We start from the raw sequence: 23,253 nt of genomic DNA on the forward strand, positions 1-23,253 counted from the left end.
TCACTCTTCCACCCCTGCAAAGGGATCTGAAGATCACAGCAGATCATATCGGTGCATGAGGGGCTCCGATATGTTCCTGACTGGAAGATATTGGCAAAGTTCTCAGCTTTTAACATCGGCCTGAGGAATTAGCTAGTATTGTCAGTTGTGTATCATTTTAGTGCATTTTTTGCAGTGAATTGTGTATGTATATTTTCTTTATCTGCACAATGTATTATTTTGTCTAAGATGTTCTTGTGGTGCATGTGGTCCGCCCCGGCATCCTCCATTGTACGCATTTTTTGCTGGGGATTGCCGTTGTCTGCGGACCGCATGCGGAGGAATTGCTCCACCGGTTATAGACACGCTACAGTGTATGGGTTTAGGAGCATTTTCACCCGTTTAGGCCACTTTTTTCAGTGAGTTTTTGTCCTCATGTGTACACTGGCCCTTTAAGATGAGAGCATGCACCAGCCAGAGCAGAAGGAAGAAGGGGAGATGACTTAAGAAGCATGGAACATGGTGCAGCAGGAGGGTGAATACTCCAGGCGCTGTGCCTGGTAGGGGATGAGACATGTCAGTAGACATTGGCCACTGGCATTACACATGCTAGTGCAATTTTCGGCATGTAAGAGATCTGAACAAACATCACCTAAGTCCCTCAGTGCTACCTATTCAGTCTCAGCCCTTTAGCCACTGAACCCATGCGGAGAGTAGAGGGAAAGGGGACTTTCATGGTTGCCAAGCCTGGTGAACTGTTTCTGTAACACCCATAGGCTTTAATGGAGAGAGCTGCACATACACCTTGCCCTTATCAGTCAAACTCCACTTGGATGCAGTAGTCAAATCACCATGAAAGTGAGAATCCCCTGTTCTTACAATAGTTAGGGGTCAGCAGGGCCGCCATGAGGGGGGGTACAGCCGATACCCCAGTAAGGGGCCCGGACAGTTCCAATAAAAAAAATTTAAATTTTTTAAAATTATTTTTTCCCCCCATTTTTTCAGTGACTTGAACTTCATTGCGTCGCTAGAGGGGGCAATTGATTATTCCTTGCCCGCCCCCGTCCCGCTGATTTCCGTTTACCTGGTAATTTATACCTGGCTGCATTCCCCTTTAAAAGGCTCTGACTCTCTGAGCCGCTGCGCAGAGGAATGCAGCTGCGCAAGTGACGTCAGACGCTGGCTGCTGCCCGCTGCCTCACGCAGCCTTCAGATTAGCACGCTGCCGCCGTCTGCCTGCCGCTGCCAGACAGTCAATTCTGGTTTGCAGGCTTGCAGCCAGGCGCGGCGGCGGGAACTTCTGTTCTGGGACTGGAAAGAATTGTGGAAGCCTGCCCAGCTGCCCTCGCCCCACTTAGCCCAGCCATTAAAGGAGTCAGTGCCAGCTCCATGCTCCAGCCTCCACTCTATCACATGATGGACCACTTGGACGAACCCCAATGATTCATTAAGGTCCATTAGGTTACTTGTTTCCATAAGCGGCTGGGTGGGCTGGCAAGGGAGGGGTTAATAACAATAAGTGATGGTGGATCATGGCCCTGTGGGATAATCCAGAAAACAGCTTTGCATTTTACCCCCGAGCAAATACCACACAACATACATGCCGCATACTGAGCTGAGCTATTTCAAAGTCTCCAAATTATTTATTTTCATATTGATCCATATGTTGTCTACTTGGCTAGGCAAAGCTGTTTTCTGGATTATCCCACAGGGCCATGATCCTCGCTCCATCACTTATTGTTATTAACCCCTCCCTTGCCAGCCCACCCAGCCCCATTTAGCTGTGGGTTCTGCTTTGAAAAAAATGTTCAGGCCATGAAGGGGTTAATTAAGTGTTGGAGGGGGTGGGGGGTGTTATTATTGTGAATATTGTGTTTGGGATCCATTTAACAAGTTTGACCAGTTGGGTTTGAGAGTGGTTGAGTGTCATCCACAGATCCCCCATAAAAGTGTCATCCACAGATCCCCCATAAAAGTGTCATCCGCAGATCCCCCATAAAAGTGTCATCCACAGATCCCCCATAAACGTTTCATCCACAGATCCCCCATAAAAGTGTCATCCACAGATCCCCCATAACAGTGTGTCATCCACAGATCCCCCCCCATAACAGTGTGTCATCCACAGATCCCCCCCATAACAGTGCCATCCACAGATCCCCCCCATAACAGTGACTGGATCAGACCTGCTGATAAACACACCTAGGCCACCACCAGTCAAGGTAAAAACTTACAGTTGTCAATAATGTAATGTAGTGTAGGGGGCCATGTAATGTTTTGAGGCCAAAATGGCACAGATGACCACCAAGAATATCTAAAATTAGCTGGTCAAGTAAAATGTTGACTGAAACAATCATTAAATAGGTGGCCGACAAAAGGGGCGGGTTAAAGGGTGTGGTCAATGGGCTGAGTCAAGGGGGGCGGCAAAATTAGCTTTCGCCTAGGGGGGGGCCCAGGCCTTGAGCTGTGTAAGGGGCCCCAAAATTTCTGATGGCAGCCCTGTGGGTTAGAGAGGAAATATACACAACTATTAGGGTACTTTCACACTTGCGGCCAGGGGCGTACATACAGGGGTCGCAGTTGCAACCGGGCCCGGCACTCCAGGGGGCCCGGCCGCCTGTGGACTCCTGGCCCCACCCTGCAGTAGTGCTGTGCCTGCCTGTATAACCCGGGGCGGCTGGCCCGGGGCCCGCCTGCCAGTGTTGTGTTTCTGCGCTGCAGTGCCAGGCCAGGCCAGCCCTACCCTCCTTGAGTGAGAGTCTCCTCCCCCTGATTATCCTCCCCGTGCGGGTGCGGCGGTGCAGCCTGCCTCGTCATTTCCTGTTGGGCGGTCGTACCGGACATGACGTTTCGCTAGGCTGCGCAGGAGCACAACAACGCCGAGACACAGCAGGGAGAAGGCGCCGGAAAAGCTTTCGGGAGAGCGCGAAGAAGCCAGTGCCGGTCCGGAAGTGAAGATAAGATTTGTTAAAAAAAAAAAAAGTTCTTCATAATTGCTCACCACATTTATGGTGAGTGAGTTCAGAGCAGACTCAGAGTAGGGTCTGATGGGGGCTTTATAACTAACTCTGCTATATTTCTGTAGCCTGCAACCTCTGACTGCCCAGTTGGGCTGAAGCTACTACACCCAGCATGTTCTGGCAGTAATAGTAAATGGATATTGGTGCAATTCTGAGCTACTAGTCTATATAATACATAATGACTAGTAGCTCAGAATTGCACCAATATCTATTTACTATTACTGCCAGAACATGCTGGGTGTAGTAGTTTCAGCCCAACTGGGCAGTCAGAGGTTGCAGGCTACAGAAATATAGCAGAGTTAGGCTACTTTCACACCTGCGTTAGTCGCGGATCCGTCTGGTATCTGCACAGACGGATCCGCACCTATAATGCAAATGCTTGTATCCGTTCAGAACGGATCCGTTTGGCTGCAAGCAGCGGTTTGGTGTCGGCCTCCAGAGCGGAATGGAGGCTGAACAGAGGCAAACTGATTCATTCTGAGCGGATCCTTATCCATTCAGAATGCATTGGGGCTAAACTGATCCATTTTGGGCCGCTTGTGAGAGCCCTGAAACAGATCTCACAAGCAGACCCAGAAACGCCAGTATGAAAGTAGCCTAAAGCCAATGCATTCTGAATGGATAAGGATCCGTTCAGAATGCATCAGTTTGCCTCTGTTCAGCCTCCATTCCGCTCTGGAGGCGGACACCAAACCGCTGCTTGCAGCCAAACTGACCCGTTCTGAACGGATACAAGCATTTGCATTATAGGTTCCGTATCCGTCTGTGCAGATTCGTTTTGGTGTCCGCCTGGCGATGCAGAGCCAAACGGATCCGTTTTCACTGGGTACGGATCCGTTTTCACTGACACAATATGGTGCAATTGAAAGCAGATCTGCCTCCCATTGACTTTTAGTGTAAGTCAAAACGGATCCGTTTGCATTATCTTTTTTTTGGTTTGTGGTAATGCAAACGGATCCGTTCAGAACGGATACAAGCGTTTGCATTATAGGTGCGGATCCGTCTGTGCAGATACAAGACAGATCCGCACCTAACGCAGGTGTGAAAGTAGCCTAACTCTGCTGCTGGTGGAGGGAGGTTGGGGGGGGCGACGGGGAGGGGGGCCCCATGGTTCCGTTTTGCACCGGGGCCCCATGGATTGTGTGTACGCCACTGCTTGCAGCAGAGTGATCCGGCAAGCAGTTCCGTCGCCGGAACTGCCTGCTGGATCCGGCAATCTGCATGCAAACGGACAGCATTTGTAGACGGATCCGGATGCGGATCCGTCTTACAAATGCATTGCAAGAACGGGTCCGTCTGTCCGTTTGTCATACAGACAAATGGATCTGTTTCTATTTTTTTCACATTTTTACCACATGCGCAGACCGGAAGGACGCATCCGGCATTCCAGTATTTTTAATGCATTAATACATTCCCATGGGAAAAAATGTCGGATCCGGCATTCAGGCAAGTGTTCCGTTTTTTGGGCTGGAGATAAAACCGTAGCATGCTGCGGTATTATCTCCGTCCTGATCAGTCAAAAAGACATCAGGATGCATCCTGAACGGATTACTCTCCATTCAGAATGCATTAGGATAAAACTGATCAGTTCTTTTCCGGTATTGAGCCCCTAGGACGGAACTCTATGCCGGAAAAGAATAACGCTAGTGTGAAAGTACCCTTAGTGCTTTGTGACATGTCTGTAAGGTACAGTGTCATAATTGTCTCTAGTAGGAGATCCCTTTCAAGTGGAGCTGGTAGTCCGACCGCATTTGTTACTTAGATGAACACAAACAAGATAATTAATGACTTTCTCTGAGTAATCATAATTGACATAAAGTCAGCGAAGCCGTACGCTGTACACACCCAACCTTGTGAAACCCTAAAACAAGCGTATTGCACTTAAAATCTATATGGTGAGCCATACCCAGCTCATCTACATATTTAGGGGACGATGCTGGAGGGAGCTTGATATTTAGGATATAAAACTGATAAACCAAAGCAAGAGCCAGTCGTTTGATCATCTCACCATCTGAACAGAATCATGGGAGGAAGATCATCATCAGGTAAGCTATCTATTTTCATAGCTTACTTATTTACTTAAGCCTTCTGCAGAGACAATCCTGTAAATCCTGTTAAGGAGCTACATCCTAATGCATCTTGGGTTAAGTAAAGGAATATAAGTGATCAGATAGCACTTTGGAAAGCTAAGCTAGTAGAAGCTGTACTGATCGAATACATCTTTAGTTATATAGTTACATAGTTGGTAAGGATTGAAAAAAGACACACAGGTCCTGAAATGAAGTCAGGTTGAAATCCTATTGTGTTGATCTAGAGGAAGGCAAAAAACCTCTTCAAGGTGGTTACCAATTACCCTGTATAAGGGGAAACATTCTTTATATATACTTCTGGACAATACTTTGCACATTTTTTTATATTTATAGAGATTTTCTGGTTTTATAGACGCGTCGCACAGAAATACTGGTGAGGCTTCAAGAAATGGGACCCCAACTGGTCTGGCTGTCAATCCGAGCAGAGATACTTCTGGAGGTGTGTACAGCAGCAACCATGGGCCAGGAATAGTATTGCGCCTCATTTTCAAAGAGTTAATTCAATGACAGCAGATGATAGCCACAAGACAGCTCATCCATGCTTTTTTAGAAAATAACTTATCAGTAGTGTTGAGCGCGAATATTCGAATAGCAAATATTAATCGCGAATATCGCAACTTCGCTAATTCGCGAATATTACGAAAATAGTGCTATATATTCACTATATCGAATATTCGTCATTTTTTAACATCTGAAAACATAATTCCTCCCTGCTTCTTTCTTGTGGGTCAATGAGTCATTGGCCCACAAGCAACTTAAGCAGGAAGGAATCATGTTTTCATATGGAAAAAAAATTACGAATATTGTAAAAAACTAATATTCCCTGAGATCATGAAGACTCAGATCCGATGGTATAGTCTAACCCACAGGCGTTCCCATGGTGACGGGGACGCTTGTCGGGGAGGAGTATGCGAACGACCATACAGATTGGAAAAAAAAAAGACGAATATTCGAAATAACGAATATAGTGCTATATTTTTTTTTTATAGTGTACATTTTTTCCAAATCTGAACTTCAGAAGAGACAAAAAAAATTAGACTATAAAAAAAAAGAATTTAGCACTATATTAGCTAAATTGCAGTCTATATGTGTATTTTACGAATATTCGTTATATTGCTATAACTTTGTTTTTTAGAATATTCATAATATTCTAAAAGAAGAATATATAGCAATATAGCGAATATTCGTAAAATACACATATAGACTGTAATTTAGCTAATATAGTGCTATAATCTTTTTTTTTATAGTCAAATTTTTTTTCTCTTCTGAAGTTCAGATTTAGAAAAAATTTACACTATTAAAAAAAATATATATAGCACTATATTAGCTAAATTGCAGTCTATATGTGTATTTCACGAATATTCGCTATATTGCTATATCTTTGTGTTTTAGAATATGACGAATATGACGAATATTCAAAAAAACTAATATATATCAATATAGTGAATATATTCGTTATTTAGAATATTCGTCTTTTTTTTCCCAATCTGTACGGTCGTTCACATACTCCTCCCCGACAAGCGTCCCCATCACCATGGGAACGCCTGTGGGTTAGAATATACCAGGCATCCTCAAACTGCGGCCCTCCAGCTGTTGCGAAACTACAACTCCCAGCATGCCAGAACAGCCTACAGCTATTAATCTACAGCAGGGCATTGTGGGAGTTTTACAACAGCTGGAGGGCCGCAGTTTGAGGATGCCTGGAATATACAATTGGATCTGAGTGTTCACAATCTCAGGGAAAACTCAGATCCGATGGTATTTTCTAACCCACAGGCGTTCCCATGGTGACAGGGACGCTTGTCAGGGAGGAGTATGCAAACAACTGTACAGATTGGAAAAAAAAAATTGAATATTCTAAATAGCCAACCAATAGGAAAGTTGCCTTATACAGTTAAAAGAAAATCGCAATACGCGAATAATTAAATCGCATATTATTCGCGATAAATAGAATAATGCCGAATATTCGATTTTGACAAATATAAGACGAATATTCAATCGAATATTTGAGAAATATCGCGAAATCGAATATGGCACCTCCCGCTCATTACTACTTATCAGCATGCCAGTAGTAGCCAGAAGGAAGCACAATTGTCTTAAATGCTGCAGTGGCGCTCGTGAACTGCAGGTCCCCTCTATGCATGGAGGTGGACCACACAACACCTACAGGGCCCGTGTTGGAACAGGGGCCAAGTGCTGAGGTGTTTTCATTGCTTCTTGACATAGTCAAATTGATTTCCTGCAGCCACCACTAGGGGGAGTTCACTGCATAAAGATTTATACATCTCCTATTGAGCTCTAGAGTAGCTCTATCAATTTATACAATATATACTGAGCTCCCCCTAGTGGTGGCTGCAGTTATCCAGAGATTTATAATTTATGGCATTTTTATAGCATAAATACACTGAAAAATATAACATTTAGCATAAACCCCATACGATTTCTGACATGAGTTTTGACAATATCTATCACAATGATGGTGGTTTAACACATAATATTTTTTTTAAAAAGCCACATATTATGTTTTAGTTTTTTCAAAAAAAGCTGTGGACGAATGTTAGCTTAAAGTCAACAGGGAGATATAAAATGCACTACAAATAGGAGTTTTGCTTCACTTTGGTGCATATTTTAGGTCAGTGGCATATCCAATAAGCCTGGAGCATCCCATGGGGTAGTAATAAAAATGGCACTGAATAGCGCTGTATTATAGTACTATTCATTATACATACTGTGCATTATGCAGCTTAGAGCAGACTAGCAGGGAGTTCACAATTCTATTTGATATATACTCCAATACTGTTTTTTCCATTGTCTTTTACTTGGAGTTGTTGGTAATGGAGTGATTTGGCCGTCTGAGTCTAAACTGTCTCTACCTTAGGAGGAGGCAAGCCATAATTGATGCTTAAACAGTGAACTCACTAAAAAAGCTGTTAAGCAGGTCTACAAATGATTCAGCTTAGGCTTTTTCCATACTGTCAGTGCAAGCTTGTGACAAACCTAAAGCATTAGTAGTGCCAATAAAAGCAAGTCAAGACAACAACATCATGGACTTTGCTGTTGAGAAGACACAATTCCAAGAGAGACCTTCATGACCTAGGTTTCAAAGAGAAATGTTTTAAATATCTTTCAACACGTTAGGAATGACAACTAAGGTGTTAGTATAAAAGTAGTGATCTATGTAGAATTAGGAGATATCCGTAGAACCGCCCCCACACAATTTTTAAACTAAGGGTCTATTTGCATGGGTAGATTTGTTTTGCCCAAAATGAGCACCAATCGATGATGTAGCATTTAAATGGAGCAATCATCTTGACTTTTGTTGAAATCTGGGGTAGTGGCGGTGATTGCTATTCCCAATTAAAGAGGTTTCCAGTGCTTGCTTATCCTCAGGTTTGGCCATCACTATGTGATCAGCGGGGATCTGACTCCACATAGCCCCAATGATCAGCTATTTTGCTGTAGCTCCAGTGTTGACACAAAAAAACACAATATGCAAAAGTGGAAAATTGCACGCTCCTTAATGGGTTAACAAGTTTTAGTTATCTCAAAGCCAAGGAGACAGAAGGATACACGCAGTGCCAAGTAATTGCAACATAGACAGTTTACCTGGACCCTAAGGGCTCTGGGATGGCAATAGATGCCACAGCTTTAGGGCTCATTCAGACGGCCGTATGCTGTCCGCAAAAATACTGAATGCTATCCGTTTTTTTGCGGATCCGCAAAAAAAATGAAACATGTCCTATACTTGTCCGTGAAAATCAGGACATGGCCCCATTGAAGTCTATGGGTCCGCAAAAATACTGAATGCTATCCGTTTTTTTGCAGATCCGTTTTTTTGCGGATCCGCAAAAAAACGGATAGCATTCAGTATTTTTGCGGACAGCATACGGCCGTCTGAATGAGCCCTTAATGTGATGTTGAATCTCCTGGATTACATAATCATTAATTCTAGGAGTGTACACAACAGTAATAATCTATTCCTAATATATAATTTATTCTTCCTTTCCTTCCTATAAATCCAGACATGTCAAGGACACACCTAAAGAAACCGTACTGGCAATATTCTGCTTAATAAGCAATCTTAATCTGTACATTCAGCAGGTGAATTGAAAGCTATCAGAAAGAAGTAAATATCATTGTCTAATATCCTGGTGTGTGGCATACACCAGGGAGCATAACCCATTATCCTTAGTTATAACACAACCCCAATTCCCAAAAAGTTGGGACATTGTATAATATGTAAATAGAAACTGATTTGCAAATCTCACAATAGATCATAGAACACATATCGGATGTTGAAAGTGACACATTGTACCACTTCAACTCATTTAGAACTTGATGGCAGCAATGCATTTAAAAAAAAGTTAGGGCAGGGGAAACAAAAGGCTGGAAAACTGGTACTAATAAAAAAAAAAAAAACAGCTGAGGAGCCATTTGCTACTACTAAATACCCAAAGGTGGCCATAGGCTGTGAAAGATTGAGATGTGCACACGCTGGCCCTATAGGAACCAGAAGGAACATGTGCATACACCCTACAGGTGTAACGCCCTCAGTGGCATTACCACACCTACGCCCTGTTTATATCTGGGTGTGCAATCTCAATGTCATTTTAGACATTTATTCCAGGTCCCATATATTGTGCATTTCTTTATGTTCAAATGTAATGTGCCTGCTTCACCAGCTGGTGGCAGCAAATATGGCAGAGCAGTATGTAGAATAGAATGGAACCTTCTAGTCCATTCTAAACCCACCCCCCGTGGAGGAGTGGGCGAGTCCCATGTCCTGCAGGAAGGGTGGGGACCAGTTAGTTCCAGTTAGTTAATTCTAGCTGACCCCTGCTAAGGAAGCAGGTGTGCAGTGCTGCGTCCCTCCTGGACGTGTGTTGCCCACACCAGCCAGAACACCTTCAGTTCTGCTGGAGCAGAGAGAACACATCTAGAAGTCTCATTAGCCAGAAAGAAGTTGTCCTGTGCCTTGCCATAGAGTCAGACAAAGAGACAAGTTGCAGCAGAAAGCAAAAGGAAAAGTTCCTATTTAATCCTGTCAGCATAGCAGGGCCGAGAGGGTTTGCCTGCCATTTTCATGCTAAAGCTTGCTGGAAACCAAGACCAAGTCTGTAAACCATTTGAAGAAACAATTATGCAAAGTAAAGCTGCAGTTGAACTTCGTACAAAGTCTGGACTCAATTTCTTTCATCATCCTCTCCACCACCTATTCACCCTATTTGCTCTGCTTCATCCTGCAACGCCTGGGGTTCCCGGATATCCAGGTAGGAGCAAAGCCACAACACCTAAAGGGAAATTACAGAAAACCCTTACACCACTCTGGCATTCCCACACCTGGGTTCCACCATCACCTTCTCCATAGAGGGACTTAGTCCCTCGTTGCTGAAATGCAACTGGCGTCACGAAAAATTACATTTATCACATCTTAAAAGGTCCCTAGCTGCATGTGCGGATGTTGCACAGGCAATGAGAGGCAGACCTCAGACTACATGAGCAGTGGAACAGCATTATTTTGATGGCTGTGCCTGCCTGGTAGGAACAAAACATGAACCGTGGGGGAAGGAGGAAGAGAGGGCATGGACCAACTGCAGGATAGGTCATCAATATCAGATCAATGTGGGTCTGAATGCCATCATCCCCACTGATCAACTGTTTGAAAGTGATGCAGCGCTCCTCACAGCACACCCTGCACAACACCATGCGTTATATAGTGGCTGTGCTTGGTATTGCAGCCAAGGTTCGTTCACTTGAATGGGACTGAGCTGCATATAGGCCATGTGATGATGAATGTGATGTCACTGGCCTAGGAAGAGGCTGCAGTTCTCATCAGAGCATTGAGGCCACTTCAAACAGTTAGCCGCCAGGGGTGTCGGGAGTCAGACTCCCATCAATCTGATATTAAAGACAACCTATCCTGAGGACAGGTCATCTGTATTTTATGCCTGGAAACCTCCTTGCAGGTGTTGTGTAGTTAGGAGAACTCATATTCAGATATCCTACTAGGCCTTGTTGAGTCATGTATTCATAACCTCCATAGGAGTGGCTACAAAGAGTGTCTCTCCCTCTTGGGAGGACCAAGCTAGATTGTGCGTTACATGCACAGCTTCTGGTTTTAGTGGGAACCATGTAATATGTTATTTTCCACGTGGAGGCACTGCAGAGGAATAGAACATGTTGAACACACCAGCATCTGAGCAGTGCAGACCAGGGAGCAGCACGCTCCTGCACCTAGAACAGCATTCCCTGGCTGAGACCAGGGAAGCTGTAATATCCCAGTGATTGGGATATCCCTTGGATTCTCAAGCAGGCTCTGATACCCATTACTGGTATATACCAATGCAGGCCAGCAGGTGGCATCACTGTATTGTTGGGTGACTTTAAAAAAAAAGTTTTTAAAAAATAAATTAAAAAAAATATATATATATAAAAGTTTAAATCACTCCCTTTCTCCCCAAAAAAGAAACAATAAAAAACATTATAGGCATCGCCGAACCTGAAATTGCCCGTACTATTAAAATATAACAATATGTATCCCATACGGCGAAAGGCGTAACAGAAAAGAAATTGAAAATTGACAATTTAACATTTTTTTGTCACTTCACCTCCCCCCAAAAAAATTCAAAAAAGTGATCAAAAAGTCACACACACTTTAAAATAGAATCACTGAAGTACAGATCGTCCCGCAAAAAGTCCTCATACAGCTCTATACACATAAATATAACTATAGGGGTCAGAATATGGTGATGAAAATATAAATTTTTTTCAGTATTAAAAACCAAGAAAAACTATACAAGTGTGGTATTGTTGTAATCGTATGTACAACAAGCTGGGCACTCACTAATACTTGGAACCAAACAATATAATTTAATGTATAATAGACAAATGACAACAATAAAAACTCCATACAATAAGATCCGGAATTCCCATATGGACCAGTTACAGTCTATAAATGGGATGTAAAATCGCTAAAAAATAGTCCTGAGCAAGAATCTAAAATCCAACTGTTCTTATAGTTTGAAGACAAAATCGCATAGCACGTGTGCGGCGTCCCGCTACACAGGCCCAATATTGATCCATTTGAATTCATTGTGTCCAAAATCAGTTCGAACCGCAGCGATCTTACAGGGGTATTATATTCTAATGCCGTTTATATGCCGTTCGTCCTGAGACACTAGTGCTGTTATAGTAATGCTTGCACTTACGTGTCCGTGATCTCACCCTTCGTCTATACCGCGCTAACTCGCATCACACGCTGACCTGCAGACATGTATCGATGTCGGTTTACCTAGTGACTGATGACGTTCTCACGTGGGCGGGCGGGCGGGTGGTTCGATCTCTTGCGGCTTGTAACTGATGGTAACCCTGTATTATTTCCTTAGTAAACCGACATCGATACACGTCTGCAGATCAGCGTGTGATGCGAATTAGCGCGGTACAGACGAAGGGTGAGATCACGGACACGTAAGTGCAAGCATTACTATTACAGCACTAGTGTCTCAGGACGAACGGCATATAAACGGCATTAGAACATAATACCCCTGTAAGATCGCTGCGGTTCGAACTGATTTTGGACACAATGAATTCAAATGGATCAATATTGGGCCTGTGTAGCGGGACGCCGCACACGTGCTATGCGATTTTGTCTTCAAACTATAAGAACAGTTGGATTTTAGATTCTTGCTCAGGACTATTTTTTATCGATTTTACATCCGATTTATAGACTGTAACTGGTCCATATGGGAATTCCGGATCTTATTGTATGGAGTTTTTATTGTTGTCATTTGTCTATTGTACATACAATTATATTGTTTGGTTCCAAGTATTAGTGAGTGCCCAGCTTGTTGTATATATTATTGTCTTTTCAGTATAGATGGTGCGCCTATATAGCTGTGAGCACCACTGTTCCATGGTCTGACACTTTGGTGAAGCCTTATTGTATCCTTTACTCATTGTTGTAATCGTATTAACTTGAAGAATGAAAGTAACAGGTCAATTTTACTGCATAGGGAATGCTGTAAAAAAAATACAAAAAACTTTTTTCCCAATTCTACCCCATATGGAATTTTTTCAAGCTCCTCACTACAGTGGCTCTGGGAAGGCGTAGAGTGAAAAATGAAAACGCAAAAATGGACAACTGCCATGTCGGGGGTCCCAGCAAAGATCAACTATTTTTCTGGGGTCAAAGGGGTTGTCCAAAGTAGAGCTTTGTTACTCAAGGAGACATCATTGGGACAGTTACGGTAAATATTTACAGGCGTTTCAGATCCGTAATTGCATAGAAGTCATGCTTTGTGGTTATTTGTTATGGTATTGCTATATTTTTTCATTTACAGAACCACTGTGTTGATGTTAGTGATCGACCTATAATTATTTTGTCCTTGACTCTTTAAAATAGAGCACAGTTACTCCATGATAGGAAGGGTCATGAAGCAATCTAAAAGAAAAACTGGCTTAGTTGCCCATAGCAGCCAATCACAGCACAGCTTTCATTTTGTATTCTGCTCTTGAAAAATCTAAACTGCGCTGTGATTGGTCACTATGAAAAACATGGAAAGTTTTCATAACTACCCCCCCTCCCCCTGTATGTAGATAAGTAGGGTCAGTTTTCCATCCACCGTTTGTTCTCATCTAATCCTAATTTTAACAAAAAGGGCAGAATTCTCACAAGTGAGGCCAGGTGAGGTGATCACCTCAGGCAGCGCCAGCTAAGGACAAGAGGGGGGCAGCAGAAGGGCCATGGGCAATGAGCGCTTTTATTGTGGCAAAGGGGTTGTGTTAAGAAATTGGCATTGGCATCGTTTCAGTTTTTGCCTCGGGCAGCAGAAAGGCTGGTGACCGCATATTATATACTGTAGTAGCAGTCATACTTGACAACTCTTACGGAATATATGGGACTCCAAGAAGAGTTAGCAAATCTCCTGGGTGCTGGGAATGTCTTCTGTCATCTCCCAGAGATTAGCCAGTATTAGCCAGTATTCAGACCCCCCCCCCCCCCCCCCCCGGTAGGCAAATACAGAGTCGGGGGCGGCACCACAGAACATAAAGGGGCATGACCTGAATTTAAAGGAGGTGTGGCTTGGGAAAAAGAAAAAGCAGGAAATTGTTCGGAGGCTCTGCACATCCGAATATCCTATGGATCTATGACAGAAAGTTGGCAAGTATGAATTATATAGCCACAACCTATCTGGGCATGCCAGGCATTTATAGTTTTGTAATACATGAAATGCCAAATGTCAGTTACCATGGTTATATAGAAAGTTCTGAAGCTCTTGTACTGCATATGGTTTATGTAATCTTGTTATTTTTAGTATGTATTTCATTCTTCATAATTAAGGCTGCCATTTTGACAATATTGATGGCACTGCTGTCAGGAGCCCAGAGAAATAAGTGGCCTAAACTCACCTGTGTACTTCCACCTACCTGCAGTCCCACTGCATAGGATATACTTGTAAAATCATATTCCTTTATATTAGGTTATGAATGATGTGCGAAAGCTTATGATGTTGTCATGAACCAGCGGGTGTGAACCCACTGTGCCACGTGTCCTGCCTCCTCTAAGGGCATTGTCTAAGGGAACCCCTGGATTCTTCACAGTATCCCTGACGGTGGGGATAGACTTCCCGAGGGGAACACCAGGTCGCTGCCTCTTGAGGAGGATAGGCACACAAGGCAGCTGGTCCAGGCAGACCAGAAGGTACCAGGGAAAGGTACCAAAAGTACAGGCGTAGTCAGGCAGGTGGAGTTGTTACCAGTAGCAAAAGTGCAGGACCAAAGGATGAGGCAGAGGCGTAGTGAGACAGGCAATAGGTCAGGGCAGGCGGCACAGGTACAATCAGGCAATCTGGTTCGGCGACAGGAGAGTCAAGGCAAGCAGGCAGGGATCAGATGGGTAGCAGAATCAAGGAACACAAGTTAATATTAGGAACCTTAGCAGAGCACAAGGACCTTGACACTGAGGCATCTGGGAAGGGGCTGAGCTGCTTATATATGTGCAGGAGGGCTAGGATTGGTTAGCGAGGTCACATGACCTAACCCATAAAGCCCAGGAAGTGACTCGCACTGGCCCTTAAGGAAGTGCTGCAAGAAACAAGCAGTTAGCATGCTGTGGCCAGGGCTGAGAGGAAACTGTGGAGCGGATCCCAGAATAACAGCACCTACACAGACAGAGCCCAGGACTGCAGCAGTGAATGGCCATAGATCACCACTGAGCACGGTGCCCGGGACCGCGGTGGTAAGCAGGGGAACAGCGGCGCACAGCTGCTGCTGTTACAGATGTGCATGGTGTCCTTCACTGGAGTAACATCGGGCCCCATAGCAAAAGACAATGGGCCTTCACCACCTAGTGTGAGAAAATTAAAACAGCAGCATAAATGGCTATAATTAAAAGTATGTATAATAGCACCATATATCAGAAAACCCATATTATGGCAAAAAGCCACCATATTATTATTCCCCACAAAAGGTAAAAAAAAAAAAAAACATAGCAAATGATATGGCTGCTATGGATATAGTTTCGTCCATGCTTCCATTTAGTTTACATGCGGCAACTGTAACTGTAGACCCCCCAATTAGTAATCTTCTCTACTTCCCTATGGACTATAAATATACAATGCATTTGGAAATTCTGCAGACCCTTCCTCTTTTTTCACATTTTCCTATGTTGCAGCCTTGTGCTAAAATAAAATAAAAATTACGTTTTTCCGGATCAGTCTCCACTCAATACACCTTAATGAGTGAAAACAGAATTTTAGAAGTTTTTGCAAATTTATTAAAAAGGAAAAATGAAAATTTCACATGAACATAAATATTCAGACCCTTTGCTATGACACTTGAAATTTAGCTCTGAATGCCTGCCATTTCTGTTGATCATCTTTGAGATGTTTCTGAACGTTGATTGGAGTCCATCTGTGGTAAACCCAGTTGATTGGACATTATTTGGAAAGACACAGTCTAGTCTATATAAGGTCAATACATATCAGAGCAAAACCAACCTATGAGGAGGAAAGAACTGCCTGTAGAGCTCAGAGACATGATTATTTGGAAACCGATATGGAGAAGGGTAAAAAGAAAAATTCTACTGCACTGAAAGTTCCCAGGAGCACAGTGGCCTCCATAATTTTCAAAATTAAGAGGTCAATGTTGAGAAAAAGCTAAGTAAAGCAAAGAGCTCTGGACCTCAAACTGGGCCACAGTTTTACCTTTCAACAAGACAATGGGGGAGATTTATCAAAACTTGTGTAAAGGAAAACTGGCTTAGTTGCCCATTGCAACCAATCAGATTCCACCTTTCATGTTTCAGAGCTTCTTTGGAAAACGAAGCTGGAATCTAATTGGTTGTTAGGGGTAACTAAGCCAGTTTTTATAACTCGCCCCCAATAACCCTAAGCACACAACCAAGACAACACAGGAGTGCCTAAGGGACAACTCTGTGATTGTCTTTGAGTGATTGTAGAGCTCAGAGGCATGATTATTATATGGAAACACAGATCTGGAGAAGGGTATAAAAATTTTGCTGAACTGAAAGTTCCCAAGAGCACAGTGGCCTCCATTATTTTTAAACTGAAAAGGTTTGGAACAACCAGGACCCTTCCTAGAGCTGGCTGTCCCACCAAACTAAGTTATCAGGGAAGAAGGACCTTGGTAAGAGAGGTGAACAAGATCCAATGGTCACCTTGCTGCAGGGGCATTGCTAGGGTCTCAAAAGATCTGGGGCCCAAGCAGCAATGCAAATGGGCCAATTCTTTAAGTTGAACAACCGCATATTATTCCCTCCCCCGCCCCCGTAAACACTAGCACTGAAGACATTCTACTGTACTTGCTATATAGCAGCACATACCTCTCACATCCAGTTCCTCCCAGGTGACGTTTCCTCTGTCATCATCTTCTCCATTCAGTCTGTACAACTTCTCTGACACACGGATATCTTAGCTTCCTTACTTTTCTGCACCCCCAAATACTATCCTGAAGAAAAATGAGTGCCATATAGATAATCTTCCCCACAGTAATAGTGCTCCTCATAGTCCCACCAATAGTAATTCCTTTCCAGAATGCTCTCCTTAGTAATACTGCCCCCTACTGGACCCAACAGTGATAATGCTCCACATGAGTGCCCTCATTAGTAATACTGCCCTCTAAAGTGACCCCGACCGTGATAACGCTCCCCAAGAGTGCCTCCATTAGTAGAAGAGCCCTCCAGTATTAATAATGCCCTTACAGAGCCCCCAGTAGAAATAAGGCCCCCTATTGTCCCCCCCAGTGGTAATAAAGCTCTCTACAGACCTTCAGTAGTAATAAGGCCCTCCATGTTGCTCTTAGTAGAAATAATGTGGATCTATAAGTCCCTCCTATAGAGCCCCCAGTAGTAATAAGAACGCCTAATGTCCCCTGGATTTAAAATTCCCCCACAGTGCCCCCAGTATTTATATCGCCCGCTACTGTTATAATGCTCGCCCTGAAGCGCTCCAAGTATTTATAATGCTGCCTGCAGTGCCTCCATTTTAGTGTCCATTTAGTGTCCTCAGAAATTATAATTCCCATATAAATACCATCACACCATCTCTCCAGCCCCCTCCAATATACAGTCCCATGTACTGTAAATAACATCCCTTTCTATCTACAGCCCCCTCCAAAATACAGTCCCATGTAAATAACATCACACCATCTCTCCTGCCCCTTCCAAAATACAGTCCCATGTAAATAACCTCCCCTCCTCAATATTCAGTCCCATATAAATAACATCACCCCCTCCCCAGCCACCTCCAACATGCAGTCCCATGTAAATAACATTACCCCTTAACATTCAATCCCATGTAGATAATATCACTCCCTCCCACAGCTGCCTTCAACATGCAGTACCATATAAATAACATTATCCCTTAACATACAGTCCCATGTAAATAATATCACTCCCTCCCACAGTTTCCTTCAACATGCAGTTCCATATAAATAACATTACCCCTTAACATAGAAATGTAATTAACCTTTCTTCACCTCACTGTCCCATGTAAATAACATCCCTCTCTTCAGCCCTAACATACAGTCCTAGTTAAATAACTACAACTCCCAACATTGCTCTGCCTCTCACACTGAGTAATCTTCACTTACCTCTCCTCATGTAGCAGACCTCACCTCAGCCTCTTCCCAGGGCTTTATCTTCACTGCTGAGCCATCCTCTCCTGCACTGGTCACATGATGGTGACATCATCCCTTTTCAGCTACTGCATTTAAAACTGATCACATGACCTGTGATGTCATCACAGGTCCTTCAGCTCTTGCAGTGCATTAGATTCATTTGTATTGCTGTCCTGAGGATGGCAATTCAGTTATATCTAACAGGCAGGCAGTACATTCGGGGCCTGGCCCAGGCCCCAAATGTTTTGACCTAGCAACACCCCTGCCTGGCTGAGCTCCAAAGATGCTGTGTGCAGAAGGGAGAAGCTTCCAGAAGATCAACCATCACTGCAGCGCTCTACCAATCTGGGCTTTTTGGCAGAGTGGCCAGGCAGATGTTTGGTTAGGGTGCCAGGCAGGAGGGTGGATGCAGGCCCAGTGTAGTACGGAGACAATAATCAGACTTGTGGGTTGCAATAAATAAAGTCTCTTTAATGAGTAGATGATGAGTGTTGTAGTACAAGTAGCAGTTCAGAAGTATCTTACAGAGCAGCAAGTTCGACAATGGCAGCATATGGGAAACACAATGATGGAGGAAATAGTACTACCAATCTCCCTTTCTCTATATATATATATATATATATATATATATATATATATACTATTTGCAGTAACAATTTCCAAATAACCATGGGCACGCAACTAGGTCCATAACTCCTACTGCAATTCCTGAACTGAGGGGTGCAGATTAAGACACAAATGGACAGCTCATATCAATGTGTGGCAGGTGCTGGAGCAATGTATGCCTCCCAGAGCAGTAAGGTCCCTTGCTATAAAGAGTCTGCACCTTGCTGTTGTTATTTCGCAAGGTTTTGCAGATTCTAGACCTCAAGATGTCTGTTCTCCTTCTCAGAATTACTTTAGAATTAGAGCTGTTCTTTTATAAATTGAAGTCTCTGAGATCTCTGGGACCTTGTCTGCAAAGCTTCTATCACAAACGTCTGCCTTGTAGCTCTCCTAAGACTAGACTCCTCTAACTAAATAAAACGGGGTGAGCCTGGGTTTATTGCCCTTACACCTCGAATAATAAACAACACTTACAATGGGGCTTATATAATAAAAAATCACAACATTGCGCTAAATAACAGTAGGTTAAGTGCTGTAGCAATAAATAACCTTTTGCACTACTCCACTGGGGTACTACACAGTTGTGCCAACCTTGTGGTATCATACCCAAGAAGAAGACTGGAGCTGTAATCGCTGCCAAAAGTGCTTCAATTAAGTACTACTGTATGTACAGAGTCTGAATACTTATGCCAATGCAAGATTTGAGTTTTCCCTTTTTAATGAATTAGCAAAAAATTCTAACATTCTGTTTTCACTTTCTCATTATGGAGCATGGAGTGCAGTATGGGGAAAAACTAGATTTTTTTTTTATTTTAGCACAAGGCCGCAACATAAAATGTGAAAAAAAGTTAAAGGGTTTGAAACCTATCCTAATGTATTCTACAGTTGCAAGAAAAAGTATGTGAACCCTTTGGAATGATATGGATTTCTGCACAAATTGGTCATAAAATGTGATCCGATCTTCATCTAAGTCACAACAATAGACAATCACAGTCTGCTTAAACTAATAACACACAAAGAATTAAATGTTACCATGTTTTTATTGAACATACCATGTAAACATTCACAGTGCAGGTGGAAAAAGTATGTGAACCCCTAGAATAATGACATCTCCAAGAGCTAATTGGAGTGAGGTGTCAGCCAACTGGAGTCCAATCAATGAGATGAGATTGGAGGTGTTGGTTACAGCTGCCCTGACCTATAAAAATACACACGCCAGTTCTGGGTTTGCTTATCACAATAAGCATTGCCTGATGTGAATGATGCCTCACACAAAAGAGCTCTCAGAAGACCGACGATTAAGAATTGTTGACTTGCATAAAGAATCCTAGAGTGTCAGCTAAAGACTTACAAAAGTCTCTGGCATATGCTAACATCCTTGTTAGCGAATCTACGATACGTAAAACACTAAACAAGAATGGATATCATGGGAGGATACCACGGAGGAAGCCACTGCTGTCCAAAAAAACCCATTGCTGCACGTTTACAGTTTGCACAAGAGCACCTGGATGTTCCACAGCAGTACTGGCAAAATATTCTGTGGACAGATGAAACCAAAGTTGAGTTGTTTGGAAGAAACATGCAACACTATGTGTGAAGAAAAAGAGGCACAGCACACCAACATCAAAACCTCATCCCATCATGGTTTGGGGCTGTTTTGCTGTGTCAGGGCCTGGACAGATTGCTATCATCGAAGGAAAAACGAATTCCCAAGTTTATCAAGACATTTTGCAGGAGAACTTAAGGCCATCTGTCCACCAGCTGAAGCTCAACAGAAGATGGGTGTTGCAACAAGACAACGACCCAAAGCATAGAAGTAAATCAACAACAGAATGGCTTAAACAGAAGAAAATACGCCTTCTGGAGTGGCCCAGTCAGAGTCCTGACCTCAACCTGATTGAGATTCTGTGGCATGACCTCAAGAAAGCAATTCACACCAGACATCCCAAGAATATTGCTGAACTGAAACAGTTCTGTAAAGAGGAATGGTCAAGAATTACTCCTTACCGTTGTGCACGTCTGATCTGCAACAACAGGAAACGTTTGTTTGAAGTTATTGCTGCCAAAGGAGGTTCAACCAGTTATTAAATCCAAGGGTTCACATAGTTTTTCCACCTGCACTGTGAATGTTTACATGGTGTGTTCAAAAAAACATGGTAACATTTAATTCTTTGTATTATTAGTTTAACCCCTTAGGGACGCATGACGCACCGGTACGGCATGTTTCCCGAGTCCTTAAAGGGAACCTGTCACCAGTTTTATGGTGTCCTAACTAAGGGCAACATAAATAAGTGACTGATTCTCTTTGCAAAATGCTGGGTCACTTTCTTTAATTGACCCAGTCAATCTGCCAACATCTTGTATTGAAAAGCTCCAGCTGATAATGATGAGTCATGAATATTGAGCTCCTGACTCTCCCTGCCTACCTGCTGCTGATTGACAGTTATTTTCCATATGAATCAGCAGCAGGTGGGCAGGGGAGTGGCTATAGCTCTGAATTAAATATACGCTGGACTCAAATCAGCTCATTAGCATGCGGCATGTGGCATCTTTGTGTGTATATTATGAGGTAACCATCTGTCACACCAGTAAGTGAATACATCTAAGGCACTTTTTAGTAGTTAATGATTGTATATAATTAGTTAGATTATAATCAAATATCCACATGACAGGTTCCCTTTAAGGATCCATGACGTACCCATGTGTTGTTCCGATCGGAACACAGTGCCTGCTCAAATCATTGAGCAGGCACCACGGCTAAATGCGCGGGGGGGTCCCGTGACCCCCCCGTGTCGGCGATCGCCGCAAACCGCAGGTTAATTCAGACCTGCGGTTTGTGGCTTTTACCTGGTGCGGCGGTGGTGCCATCGGGTCCCCATGGGGCTGTGGGGGGGACCCGATGGCATGGAAGGCAGCGGGATGCCTTCCTGAGGCATCTGCGCTGCCTTCCGGTGAAGAGCCTGTGAGATCCAGCCCCTGGATCTCACAGGCCCTGGAAGCTGTATAAGTAATACACATAGTATAACTCATACAGCCAATGCATTCCAATTCAGAAGTATTGGAATGCATTGTAAAGGAATATACCCCCAAAAGTTCAAGTCCCAAAGTGGTACAAAAAATAAAGTGAAAAAAAAGTTGAAAAAATAAAGTTTTCCCCCAAAAAATTAAGTTTCAAGTAAAAATAAACAAAAACGTCATTTTCCACAAATAAAGTTAAAACAAATTGGTAAAAAATAGGGGTGAAAAAAAGTATACATATTAGGTATCGCCGCGTCCGTATCGACCGGCTCTATAAACATATCACATGACCTAACCCCTCAGATGAACACCGTAAAAAATAAAAATTTAAAACTGTGCTCAATAAACCATTTTTTTGTCACCTTACATCACAAAAAGTACAACAGCAAGCGATCAAAAAGGCGTTTGCCCACCAAAATAGTACCAATCTAACTGTCACCTCATCCTGCAAAAAATGAGCCCCTACCTGAGACAATCGCCCAACAAATAGAAAAAAAATATGGCTCAGAATATGGACAATGAAACCTAACCCAAGAGAGGGTCATAAGAACCACCCCATAAATGCACATCCGACAATAAGTCAGTATCAAAAATATATAAAGTTTATTAGACACACCAACAGACACATTAAAAAATTGTATACAATTAGAACAAAGTGCGGTATGCAATCAATATTATGTAACCAGCACATACAGGTCCACTGAGTTGCCCCACCATAGGCACATACAATAAAAACCAGCATATAAGAGTATCAATGTGGAGCATGAAGAAAATGTAACATAAGGTAAGACCTCTGAAAACACAAACAGAATATGGAGACACTAAAACATTTTTTTTGTATGAAAAAAGCTGTTATTGTGTAAAACTAATATAAATTTCAAAAAAGTATACATATTTGGTATCGCCGCGTTCGTATCGACCGGCTCTATAAAAATATCACATGACCTAACCTCTCAGATGAACACTGTAAAAAATTAAAAATAAAAACTGTGCTAAATAAACCATTTTTTGTCACCTTACATCACAAAAAGTGTAATAGCAAGCGATCAAAAAGTCACACGCACCCCAAAATAGTGCCAATCAAACTGTCATTTAGTCCCGCAAAAATCATATCCTACCCAAGGTAATCGCCCAAAAACTGAAAAAAATATGGCTCTCAGACTATGGAAACACTAAAACATTATTTTTTTTGCTTCAAAAATGAAATCATTGTGTAAAACTCACATAAATAAAAAAAAAGTATACATATTAGGTATCGCCGCGTCCATATCGACCGGCTCTATAAAAATATCACATGACCTCAGATGAACACCGTAAAATTTTTAAAATAAAAACTGTGCTAAATAAACCATTTTTTGTCACCTTACATCACAAAAAGTGTAAGGCCTCTTTCACACGGGCGTTGT

General features: G+C 42.9%; 1 protein-coding gene across 2 annotated transcripts in view; it reads left to right on the forward strand.

The window, feature by feature from the left end:
* The first annotated feature begins 4,882 nt into the window (after positions 1-4,882).
* The window catches only part of LOC121006025 (protein-glutamine gamma-glutamyltransferase 6-like), an 80,635-nt gene continuing 62,264 nt past the window's right edge, over positions 4,883-23,253 (forward strand). The window contains exons 1-2 of one of the 2 annotated variants that reach the window (XM_040438909.1): positions 4,883-5,041; positions 5,439-5,525. In XM_040438909.1, coding sequence (XP_040294843.1) covers positions 5,020-5,041; positions 5,439-5,525 — 109 coding nt within the window. In that variant the 5' untranslated portion in view covers positions 4,883-5,019. The remainder of the gene's footprint in view (positions 5,042-5,438; positions 5,526-23,253) is intronic. The other variant, XM_040438910.1, reaches the window with a different exon arrangement.

Source organism: Bufo bufo, chromosome 6, assembly GCF_905171765.1.
Source record: "Bufo bufo chromosome 6, aBufBuf1.1, whole genome shotgun sequence".
Classification (NCBI taxonomy): Eukaryota; Metazoa; Chordata; class Amphibia; order Anura; family Bufonidae; genus Bufo; species Bufo bufo.